Raw genomic sequence first — 12,929 nt, 5'->3', positions numbered from 1 at the left:
CATCTGAAAAGTTTTTAAGTCTAAGAATATATGACTGTGTATTTGGATGATCTTCCCCTTGGGTCCCCCTGTGCTATTCATCAATGCCCAAGTGAAAGAGAAAGCTGCTTTCAGCTCTCTGTCAAATCCATTCTAATTGTGTCCAAGGCAATACATGAGAACAACACCTGTATATGATTCTTGTCTCCAGTAATGTTAGTAGTATGCATTATCATTCAAATCTCATCCAGTGGAAGGGGTGGATTTGATAGAACAAGAGACCTTTGTTCACTCTGTACCTTGTAAATCTTCAGATGTCATGGGCTCAGAACAAGAAGCTCAAAGCAAGCCAGACCTACCTGAATGTCAGAATTAGAAATTGTCACTAAATGTTGCTAACTTGTGTTTTGTGTATTTGATAGAGGGAGATTGCTGATTCCTACGCACAGAATGCCAAAGTTATTGAGAAGCAGCTGGAAAGGAAAGGCATGAGCAAGAAGAGACTGCAGGAACTGGTAAATGCATTAGCAATTTTACGATAGTTCCTATCAAACGTGAGAAATCCATTAGTCCAAGTTCAGGATCTGGTTTTTTTGTATAGTTGGAACCAGCAGAAAATCTCAGCATTAACTGTAAAACCTGAATAATAATTTAAAATGTTTCTGCAGCATAATGCCATTTAAAAAAGAAAAGGCTCAAGTGTTTTCACTGCTCACAAAAGATGCCTTTAGTGGTGGAAGCCGCTCGTTGCACATTGCAATACCCAATAACCCAGCTAGGATTTTGTTGCTGGACCAGATGTCTGTTTTGGCCCATATGCCAGTGGTATTCCACAGAATTGAATGTGACCTTAATTAGCTCAGCCTTGACAGCTAATACGCGCAAAAGCTTTCTTCTCTTTGGCCTCACTGAAATCAGCGAATAGCAGAAGGTTCTTGGAACTGAGGCTAAGTGCACACCCATTGCATGCTCAGCTAATGCTGTTGTAGGGTTTCTTTCCTAGATCTTAGTCCAGGCAGCAAAATGTATAACAAATATGCTATATTGTTATTGAGGAACAAATTCATCAAAAATCAAGTTGACCACTAGAACTTGTGGCATTCATTGCTGCAAATTGTTAATCCATCGTATTATTGTAATTGTAAAAATAAATCAAACTGTTTAATTCTCATCAATGCTTCCAATTAGTTTATAGTTATTTGTTTCACTGAAGAGGTGGGTTTACGTTTCCTGTATGTTTTCTTTTCTTTACAGGCAGAGCTGGAGGCTAAGAAAGCCAAGATGAAAGGCACCCTAATCGACAATCAGTTCAAATGAATATTTTCATGAACTGCTGGTGGATTCTTCCCATAATCCCATAATAAGTGCCCAGCCAACCATCTTCAAAGGGTTTTGTCATTTAATGAATCGGCTGTTAACCTAAACAGGGTCATTTGTACCTTGCTTCATGTAATCTGTAGGGAATAAGGATGGGCAAGGAGAGGGAAGAATTTGTATGTTTGAGTGTCAATGACTTTCATATTAAGGCTGCTTTATGTATCAACAAGGAGCCATCTTGTGTTTTGATATTTGCAGTTGTACTATAGGGATCTAAACACGTGTGTTGTATGATAGACTTACTGTCTTTGTGCATCTGCTATATTTTAATAAATTATATTTTTCACTCCCTCAATTAGCTTTACACTCCTGTCTCCTTAAAATTCTTTGCATCAAATAACCTGTTTTCAGGCCTATTGTTCATAGTCAGTTTGCTGAATTGTAACAAACTCATTTATGAAGAAGCAGATATGTCCATGCTCTGTCATCTTTTGAAAACACAGCTGCGATATGGTTGGCTTTATTGTCCCTGGGCTCGGAGAACAGGTAAAATTCACACAGGAGTCCTATTCCTGATTGACATCCTGAGACCTCCTCTCGAAAAGCATGTGCATACGATGATTGTCTGCGGTGCTCCTTGTAGTTGAATAAGCTACCAAAAAATACTGCATTGGCTCACACATAAAGAATGGCCATCTTGCCCCAGTTGCATGGCTACCAGTACCTATTGAACTGATTCTCATATACGTTGGTAGCCTTCTTTGGAGGGTGAGAACAGAAATACTTCCTTAGATCCTACCCGATCCTTTGGCAAGAATTTTTCACTTCCATTGGCAGCAGGCTTCGTGGCGGACAGGGGGGTTAGAATTCGGCTGGAGGAGCAGAAATTGGTTTGATGCCGGCATGAAATCATAGTGGGGTCGTCTGATGGTGTCTGACATGGCGGATCGTGAATCCCTCTAATGGGGTGCAAAGTAAGGCCCGACTAGAATCGTCCTCCCACACCTGAGCTACCGTTACACCGGCAGGAAAGCATGCTGGCCCAGAACACGTCTGGACAAACATGACGTGCCGGAGTTGGGACTTGCTCAGATCACAGACATCCGAGGAGAAGAAGCAGCTGGAGCACTACAGCTACTGGACCCTGGAGGAACATGTATTCTGGGTGGATTCTCCTGCAAATGGCTCTGCAGCAAAGCAGCTCTCGGAAAGCGGAGGTCTCCATGCAGCAGCTTCGACCTAACTGCGGCTTCGGAACTTCACAGACTTTGCCATGGGTGGGTATGGATGATCAGTAAGTGCGGGGGGGGGTGGTGGGTGGGGGGGGGTGCGTGGAGAGGAAGGTATAGGTGCGATGGGAGAGCAATTGTAACAGACGGGAGGGTGAGGTTGGAAGTGGGGGTGAAGGTGTCAGGGGGGGTGGGGATGAAGTTGGGAGGGGCAAGGAGGGTATCCAGGGAGAGGAGAAGTACGGGGTAGGAGGTTGTAAGGGGGGGAGAGGAAGGCGTAAGGCAGGGAGTTCGGAGGGGTGAAGGAGGAATTTCAGAGGGGAGGAATGTGTCGGGGGCGTGAGGGAGTTCAGAGAGGGGAAGGTGGCTGGGGGATGAGGGAGTTCGGAGGGGGGGATGTCTGGGGGAGGAGGGGTTTGGATTGGGGAAGGTGTCTGGGAGGATGAGAAAGTTCAGGAGAGAAGGAGTTCGGAGGGGAGGGAGTAAGGGTGGAGGAAGGAGTAAGGCAGGGGGTGTGGGTGGAGGTGGAATGTCCAGGCCTGTGGTGTCAATGACTGCCTCCTAGGGACCGAACTCAGGGTGGGCGTGGTAGGATGGAATGGCGAGTGAGAGAGGGGACAAAGGGAGCCAGTAGGGTAGGAGGGTGAGTGTGGGTCAGTGCCAGTAGAAGGGGTGATGAGGGTGGTTGGTGGGGACATGGAGGCAAACACAGACACTGGGGTGGGAAGGAGAATGCCAGGGAGGTCAACATGGATGGGGTGGGATTTTCAGGAAAGGGAACATGCACATTCACCTGGACATCCTAGAATGACAATGGTTCGGGTTGTAGGGTGGTGAGAGGAGGAGGTAAAAGGTGATGCTGGTGGAGTGGTGAGTGGTGGGAGGACTGTGATGGAGGAAAGGACATGGGTGATTGGGGGAGGGACGAGGACGGGGGAGTTTATCAGAAACTTTACTACAACCATTTCGCACAAATTGCAAGTGAGCAGAGCTTCATGTTGGACAGGCGTAGGTGATGCATGGGAGTACAGTCGGTGGGTAAGCGTGCATGCAGGTCAGCTCAGATGGATAACTGAAAGAGCCCCAGCAGGCAGCATTGAAAATGCTCACGACAGAGAGATGTGTGATGGATGAAGGCTCTGTGTACTGTGAGAATGGATGTCATTTATTTTTTTTTATATATTTTTGGAATATTATGTTACTCTGTAAGGAAGGCTGGATGTCTGTGTGTGTGTGTGTGTGTGTGTGTGTCTGTGTGTGTGTGTGTGTGTGTGTGTGTGTCTGTGTGTGTGTGTGTGTGTGATTTAATTAAGCTGGGCAGAGATAGGAGTCAGGTTCTCTGGGGCTGGGGGTGGTGGGTGTTGAAACATGTAAAGGATAGAGATGTTAAGTTTGAAGTACAAATAAATAGATTATATCTAATGTTTTTATTTTTAGATAAGTTGAGAGTTTCTTTGAATATCAAAGGGGAGTCAGAGACAAGAAACCTGTTTGCATCTTGCAGGAGTTCCCTAGGTAAACAATTGTGGGGATATTATATTTTATTGACCTGAAATCAAAGACAAAATAAAGATGTAAAAGATAATATATTTTGAAAGATTTTAGTTTCAAAGAGAACAATGGAACCGGAAATGAAAGAGAAGAAAAGGTATTTTGGAGTTATTGTGGACAGCTTAGCTAGAGATAGCTGGACTGAGCTAAGAGCTGTTAGCTCTGGGCTGGGAAGAAATGCAGTTTGAATCAACCATCCAGTCAAGCCAGAAAAGCAGTTTTATTCTTTTGTGGATTCCACTGCAGCGTGGATGGGTGTAGAGGTCATGTGGTATGCCTTAATTGAAGCTACAGCAGTTTGCCTTGTGCAATACTACTGGATTTCTTTTATAGCTAACATCTATAAGGGAGTGTTGCCTGGAAGTGTTTACTTGTGGGTCTGACAAAGTCTTTTTGGGGAATGTTTGGTCAGACCAATCTTAATTGTGTAACTGTAATCTTGTGTGCTTAAGTTTTCTTTTATTCTTGTCAATAAAACTTTTATTTTTAATTTTTAAGATCCCAAAAGTGTTACTGGACCTCTAAGTGCTGAGATCGGTATGTCATCCTCTTGTTTTCAGTATACAAAAAAAAGTATGGCCTTCAAGCCAAGTTTCCCTCTGACAATTGGTTTGCGCAGCAATTAACATCGGCTGTGGTCATAATGCATGGGAGAGTGCTTGCACGAGGCTCCGAAAGGCCCTGCCACACACACACTTCTCCCTCCAGAATCACTTGTGGTTCAGCTAAACTGCTAGTGAGGGTGGATGCAGCGGAGGATTCGCAAAGCCTGTAAATGAAGCTTAAAGACAACATTACACATTATTCAGTGAAAGTGAATACATTTTTCAGATTATGAAGCGACAAAATGTTTTCACGTGCAATCACTTGTGATCAGAATTTCTTAACTTTTCTAGGCCTACCACTTCTTCTAGGTGCTCCCCTGACATCCGCAGCAGGGGTGGAGACAACTGTGCAATGGTTGGCCCTGTTGCCTCTGATTGTTTCAGCGCGCTTCCTCTGGAGAACCAAGGCCTTGAGTCCCCAACTTGCTTTAGCTGTCCTTCTGTGGGCCAGCTGCTCCCTCTGTGGTGGCAGAGGACGAGGTTGACAGAGCCACAGGCAAAGGGACTCAGGAGGAGTGGGCAGTCTCTAGATTCCTGAGTGGATGACCCAGGGGTGTCCAGCTGCCACTCCTCCTCCTTTCAGGTGCCTGAGAGCCCTGGCCTGACTCCTTGGGGGAGAAGGAGCACCTGGAGGGATGTCAAGGTTCCCTGTTTCCCTCTTGCTTTGCCGCTGCAGGAACTCACCCATGGCTCCCGCGATGGAGGTGCAGGTCTGCACACATCTCCGTGTTTTGCTGGACCAGGGTCTCCATGGCATCTGCCATTGTTCCCATGGAGACTTGCATGCACACACAGGTAGGCACGACTTCATCAAAGAGCAGGCAGACGCACTCCTAAAACTCACGTGTCACTCTTTTGAGGGCTTCCAACAGCTCTGCGTGATGCTCCCCCACCTTCTGCTGACTCTCCATGATGATTTGGAAGGCCAAATCCAGAGGCTCGTCATCTTACTTGGGCCTCACAGAAGCCTCTTCCCCAGCAGTCCTCCTAGTACTGGGGAGCTTGGCTGAACCTGCCTCCTGCTGTGGACACGTGTCCGTCCAGTCACCACCAGATTGTCAACCGGAGCCTGTCTAGATCTAAGCCCACCGAGATGTGTCTCTGGCTGGTGCAGGGTGTGGGTAAACGCTGTGTCGGGTCTTCCAGGCTGCTTATTTCCAGCTCTTCAGTGGAGGAGGTGTCCTCTTGGCTGCAGGTGAGGACCTGGATGGAGCTGAGGGACTGGCTGGCTGAGGGTGTCGGTCGCTTGGCAGAGCTCCCTGTGAACCAAAGTAGAGATAATTAGTGCATGGCAGCAGAGTCAAAAGCAGGAGAGAGAGCACTCACAGTTGCGTTGAGAGAAGAATAATGTGGTGCAGGATCCTCACATGGGTATTTGCCTCTGACCTCATTGTCACCACAGTCACAGCCCATGCCCTTACCAGTCAACGCGATGGCACACTCTTCACAGTAAGTTAGGTGCCTAATGTTGGACATTCCACCCTGGCCTGAGACCTTTCCCTCCAGTTGTGAGCCAGTTTCTCCTGCATGAAAACAGAAGGTGTTTGTGTGTTGAGTCTATAGATGAGATGAGTATGTGAGCTCCAGAGGATATGAGTATGATGGAGATAGGAGAGCGTGTGTGGGATTTAGTGGTGCTGTTCTTTGAGGTATGAGATCCCTGTGGATGTGTGATGCGTTTGTGAGCGTGAGTTCAGAGTGATGAGGTGGTTGATTTACCCTGGCGGAATGGATGAGAGCATTCATCCTCTTCCTGCATTGGATGGCTGACCTCCTCTATGCGCCATTGACACTCACCCCTGCTGCCAGCACCTCCCAGGTTATTTGGTGACTGTGGTGGGCCTCCTGCGGCCAGAGTGGGGGTAGAGGAGGTCGCAGCAGCCTTCCACTGCATCCAGCCGGCACTCCAGACAGATGGCTGCCGTCATCTTTGCTTTCGGGGCCATCTGTCGCCTGGAGCAGTCCTTGTCTGTAGACATGAAGTAGGCTGTACTCTGGTGCCCTTTAAATATGGCGCCTGGAGTGAGGTGGCACTGAGGCCACGGTGTGGCGGACAAATCCAAGCTTGCCCGCCAGTAATCCGGCATGTTTCCCGTGAATGCATTATTAATGAAGTGGGACGCGCTGGGAAGGGGACAATACAGCGCAAAACATCATTTTTCACGTTCGGTACTGCACTTAGTGAAAATTGGGGACAATTCCACCCTTTGCTTGTGTGTTTTATGGGTAAACCTTCCAATTCCACTAACAAATTTCCATCTTGAATACCTTAACCAATATTGTGGCATCCAATCATTTCGTAATTTTAAAACTCATAAATGTCCACCCTGAGTTAATATTCCTCCAAAGTAAAGAATACTGACTCTAATCTTCCCTTGTAACATTACAAGCCATTTCATCATGTGCAAGAAAACATTCAGACCTGCTAACATTCCACACTGCCAAAAAACATTTTTTAAATTAGCCTTTTTTTAAAAAATAGAAAATTGAAGACATCTGTTTGGCAATTTTCATGTGAACACTTGCTTAAAGGACTTCACTGAACCCAAAGCAATTAATGAAAATGTAACTGCATTGTACAGTGGCCAGCTCAGACATTATTCATATTAATAATGGGATGTGACTTCAAAAGTATCCATCTTTAATAAGGTAAAATCAAAAACGCTGGAATCCTGAATTAAAAGCAGACAATACTGATAATCTGCATCAGAAAGAAAAGTATTTTCTGGTGGGATAAAAGCAAAAAACTGCGGATGCTGGAAATCCAAAACAAAAATAAAAATACCTGGAAAAACTCAGCAGGTCTGACAGCATCTGTGGAGAGGAACACAGTTAATGTTTCGAGTCTGTATGACTCTTCAACAGAACTAAGGAAAAATAGAAAGGAGGTCATATGGTTTAAGGGGAGGGGGGGGGTGTGGTGGTGGTGGGGGGGGTAGGACAGGTAGCGCTGGACAGAGGGCCAGTGATAGGTGGAGATTGCCAAAAGATGTCAGACAAAAGGACAAAGAGATGTTGAAGGTGGTGATATTATCTAAGGAATGTGCTAATGAAGGGTAGAAAGCAGGACAATTCATACGGACTCGAAACGTTAACTGTGTTCCTCTCCGCAGATGCTGCCAGACCTGCTGAGTTTTTCCAGGTAATTTTATTTTTATTTTCTGGTGGGACCCTTCACCAAAGCAATCACCATATTTCCTCCAGATGCTTTGTTTCCAATTTTTTTTTTTTGGTTTGGCTTGTAATATAACGGTTCAAATGTTTTCCCCTCTCTTAATTCTTCATTTATATCCTTGGGATTGTGTGAAAAATAAGGTATATTTGTACTTGAAAGTCAGATAAATTGTTCTAATGCAATTGGGGGATTCATAAAAGGAGGGTAGAAAATGTCACAACAGACTGCTTTAATTGAGAGAAAGGCAAACACATTGAGAAGCTGGATGGGAGCTGCATTGTTAGTGTCTGTCTAATGAGGTACTGTAAATCATACAGAGCTCTCCAAGTGTTGCCAGTTTTCAGTCAGTTCACTAGTATTTTTAAAAATAGACAATTATCTCGAGTGTTTTGTATTAAGTGGAACATTCTAACCAATTTACAATAAGTCACTTTAATAAATGACCCTGGTTTATTTTTGTCATTGCTATTGTTTTTACAAGAAAGAAATATAAGAACACAAGAAATGGGAGCAGGAGAAGACCATATGGCCCACCGAGCCTGCTCTGCCATTCAATACAATCTTGCTTGATCTTGGGCTTCAATTCCACTTTCCTGCCCACTCCCCATATCCCTTAATTCCCTGAGACACCAAAAATCTGCCTATCCCAGCCTTAAATGTGTTCAACGATGGACTATCCACACCGTTCTGGGCTAGAGAACTCCAAAGATCCACAACCCTTTGAGTGAAGTAATATCTCCCCATCTCAGTCCTCAATAATCAACCCCTTATCCTGAGATTGTGCCCCTGTGTTTTAGACTCCCCTGACCAGCAGAAACAATCTCTCAACGTCTACCCTATCATGCCTCTTCAGAATTTTGTCAGTTTCAATAAGATCGCTTCCCATCCTTCTAAACCCCAGAGATTATAAGCCCAAGTTACTTATCCTCTCATCATAAGACATTTCATTTATTTTGCGAAGAAATTCCGGAAAGAAGAGCCACAAATACTCTCTATTGATCTGCTGTAGGAAAATAACAACTTAACTATAAAATTGTAAAAAATTTTATAGTGGATACTATTTGGTTGTTTTGTTGTTGGAATCCTTATGCATTAGATTGGTGATCTGAGCATTGGAAAAAATGAATGTGCGCAAAAATTTTGAAAGTTGCCACGTTTTAAATTTAGTAATGGTAAACGATTCATGAAGTAAATAAAATGAAGTAGAATAAAGTAAAAATGAAGTAAAATGGGTGAAAGTAGATCAACAGCAAGGAAATAATTAGAATATCCCAGTATTAGAAGCCAAAAAGATTTATCAGGATGATTCTAGAACTACAAGTTTATACCTATCAGAAAAGGATGAGGCTGGGTCTCTTTTCTATTGAAAAGAGAAGACCAAAGAGCGACCTAGTAGAGATCTTTAAAAATGATAAAAGCCAAAAGAGTATTTCCATTCATGGGGAAGAGCAAAACTAAAGGCATCAGTATTAAATGGTCACCAAGAAATCAAATGAGGGAATTCAGAAGAAATTTCTTTGCCCAGAGAGTGGTGAGATTGTTACACTCACTATCACTGAGAGTAATTGAGGCAAATAATATATATATACATAAAAGGGAAAGGTAGATAAGCATATGAAGATGAAGCAATTTGTAGACTATGCTGATACAGTTAGATGAGGAAGGATGGGAGGAGGTTTGAGAAATCCTCACATAGACTAATTGGGCTGAATGGTTTGTAATGTATGTTCTATGTAATCTGTGTGGTATGTGCTGGAAGTGTGAATGAAGCTAATAAGATTTGATAATGTCCAAAAGCCATGATGTAGTAATTTTCAGGTTATTTGACTCATTAACCCACGCTCTGAATTAGAGCATCTATTATTTCTCCCTCCCCATCTTTAATCCTAGCAAGACTAAAAAGCTTACTTACCTTTGAGTTTTTAGGTCTGCTTTTTTGACATACAAATAAATGACTTGGATATTGAAATACAGAATAAAATTTCAAAATTTGCTGATGATTCCAAACTTGGTGTGGCAAAGATTGAGGATGATACAATTTTTAAAAATATATTCTTTCATGGAATGTGGACATTGCTGGCTGGGCCAGCCTTTATTGCCCATCCCTAATTACCCTTGAGAAGGTGGTGGTGAGCTGCCTTCTTGAACTGCTGCAATAAATTCAATCAAGTCTAACAGGATATAGCTAGCGGAATGGACAGACAAGTGGAAAATGGAATTTAATACAGAGAAGTGTAAGTTGATACAGTTTGAAAAAAGGGATAGGGGGAGGCAATGGCACAGTTCTAAAGAGTGTACAGAAACAGAGGGACCTGGGGTTCATGTTCAGAGATCTTTGAAGGTGGCACAACATATCGAGAGAAATGAGCAAAGCATGTGAGGCCTTGGGCTTCATAAATAGAGGTATTGAATACAAAAGCAAGGAAGTTATACTGAAATAAAAACAGAAAATGCTGCAAAAACTCAGCAGGTCCGACAGCATCTGTGGAGAGAGAAGCAGAGTTAATGTTTCGAGTCTGTATGGCTCTTCTTCAGTGTGGGCTATACTGAATCTGTATAAAGCTCTGGTTAGGCCACAACTAGGAGCATTATGGCTAGTTCTGGTCGCCACATTTTAGGAAGGTTATGAGAGCCCTGGAGAGGATGCAGAAGAGATTTACAAGAATGGTTCCAGGGATAAGGGAATTTTAGCTACCAGGTTAGGTTGGAGAACTTGAGTTGTTCTCCTTGGAATACAGGAGGTTGAGGAGGAATTTGATAGAAGTGTACAAGATTATGACAGATTTAGATGAGGTAGATAAAGAAAAGCTGCTTCCATTATCTGATGGTACAAGGACTTGGGAACAAAATTTAAGGTTTTGGGCAAGAGAAACGGGGGATGTGAGGAAGAACCTTTTTATACTGCAAGTGGTAATGACCTGGAACTCGATATCTATGAGGGTGAAGGTAACAGATGATAAATGACCTTAAAAGGAAATTGGACGGGAACTTGAGGAAATAAACTTGCAGAGTTAGGGGGGCAGAGCAGATCAATGGGACCAATTGGGTTGCTCTACAGAGAGCCAACATGGATTCAATGGGCCAAATGGCCTCCTTCTGTACTTTAATGATTCCATCATGTTATGATTCTAAAATGGTTGCAACCTGCAATACTTCCCTAGCCATCTCTTGGTATTACCAAGATTGCATCCCTTCTTTGAGAGGCAGGATAGAAAAATGCACATGTAAGCAAGCAACTTTAACTAAAATTGCAAGCAAAGAACTAAACAACAGAGGTTAAAATTGTATTGAAATGACATTAGAAATCAGAATTTACTTCCTAAATTTATCCTTGATTTTCCATTTGAACATGGAGGTCAAGTTAGCTATCTGGTCTGTGAGGTGGTGCAGTGGGTTAGAAGATTAGCCTTTCACCTCTGGCATTTTGAGAAATACAGGCTTCACATAAAATTAATTTGACCAGTCTGAGTCAATTTACAGTAAGGGCAGGTGTGCAGTATAAAGCAGCAGGCAATTTGATGTAAATTTGTAGTCTTATGCTGTTAGGCTAGCTGCTGAGCATATTAGGAAGCTAAGTACAGTAGAGTATATTGTGCTGAGGTTAAGGCCAAGGCATCTCATTGAATCTGAATAAAAGAGCTTTGTTTATGGTCTGGGAGTGCATGATACCGGGGCTGAATGTGAGAGATGTATTCCATTCTCTAATACTGGTGCATCCTCACTTTAACAGAAAAGTTCCCTTGAATAAGACTGTACACTTGTCATTTTCATTAACTGGATCATGAATGAGCACTGCATTTTCCTTTTCATTATTTTTAGTCTTGTGGTCTTTGAACATCGGGTGAAGTAATTTATAAGCTTTAAGATTGCAGAATGCTTGGTGAAATATAAACAGCAGAGGCAGCCAATGAGAAAGGTTAGGAACCATTTGGCCCGAGTAGCTTAAATGTCCTGGGCTTGTCTAAAGAAGGCTGCTTTGGATAGGATTTCCCTTTTGGCAAGTTAGTTCATATCATGTGTTATATTTGAAAAGTTTCTGTCTTCCTCATCCAGGGTTACTATAAAATATAGTTTTCCATCTAATATTCTCCCCTCCTTTCCTGTTGGTGCTGACTGGTTGATTGGATTTACACAAACTTCAACCACTGCATAGTTTCTAACTCACATGGTCATGCTTCGTGGCAAGACAAGAGCAAAGGCAATCTGTGTTACATAGGTGATGTCATGGCCAAACCCATTTAAGCCCTGTCCTGATGTCTGCCTGCAGTTTCCAGGGAACCTGGGATATTCTTGCCTGTGCCTCAGTTCTACTTCCAATTGAATCATCCTGTGAAGCCTGCTCGTTTCTGATTCGTAATGTGTGATGGGTAGTGGATGCCCTTTGTCCAGCATGGTTTGAATTATGTTAAAATGCACTGCAGCAACTTACCAAACCTCATTCAACGAGTACCTTCCAAACCCATGATCTCTACTACTTAGAAGAACAAGTCCAGCAGATGCATGGGAACACCACCACATGGAAGTTCCCCTCCAAGTTAGACACCATCCTGACTTCGAAAAATATTGCTCTTCCTTCACTGTCACTGGATCAAAATCCTAAAACATCTTCTGTAACAGCATTGCGTATGTAGCTATACCACATGGACTGCAGCAGTTCGAGAAAGCAGCTCACTACCACCTTCTCAAGGACAAAGAAGGAAGGGCAACAAATGCTGGCCTTGCCAGTAATGTCTACATCCCATGCATGAATATAAAAAAATCCTATTCATCTTGCTACTTTGAACCTTTTTAAAAGTCTAAAATTAATTAGCTGGTTTATTTCAGAAATATCAGTGTTTATTTCTCTGCTCAAAAGAAATTGAAGGAAAAGGAACATACGTTTTTGAGAACACCTTTTATTGGGTAGACAAAAACAAGCTTTATTTAGCTATTGATAAATATTTGAAGCAGAGGAAAATGTTGAGCTGTGGGAAGAGAGCAAAGAAGTGGCATGGACATGACAAGCTGCATAGCCTCCTATGCTTTAAACCACTTTGGCTTTATATTCATTGATGTCAAACCATCATAAGGAGC

At 43.2% G+C, this 12,929-nt stretch overlaps 1 protein-coding gene across 1 annotated transcript in view; it reads left to right on the top strand.

The window, feature by feature from the left end:
• The window catches only part of steep1 (STING1 ER exit protein 1), a 44,969-nt gene extending 43,318 nt beyond the window's left edge, over positions 1-1,651 (top strand). Inside the window, exons 6-7 of the mRNA XM_041194766.1 lie at positions 402-494; positions 1,234-1,651. Coding sequence (XP_041050700.1) covers positions 402-494; positions 1,234-1,296 — 156 coding nt within the window. The 3' untranslated portion in view covers positions 1,297-1,651. The remainder of the gene's footprint in view (positions 1-401; positions 495-1,233) is intronic.
• Positions 1,652-12,929: the final 11,278 nt, after the last annotated feature.

This window comes from Carcharodon carcharias, chromosome 9 (genome assembly GCF_017639515.1).
Source record: "Carcharodon carcharias isolate sCarCar2 chromosome 9, sCarCar2.pri, whole genome shotgun sequence".
NCBI lineage: Eukaryota > Metazoa > Chordata > Chondrichthyes > Lamniformes > Lamnidae > Carcharodon > Carcharodon carcharias.
Note: the sequence above shows the minus strand (reverse complement) of the source record. Positions and strands in the feature narration are given on the sequence as shown.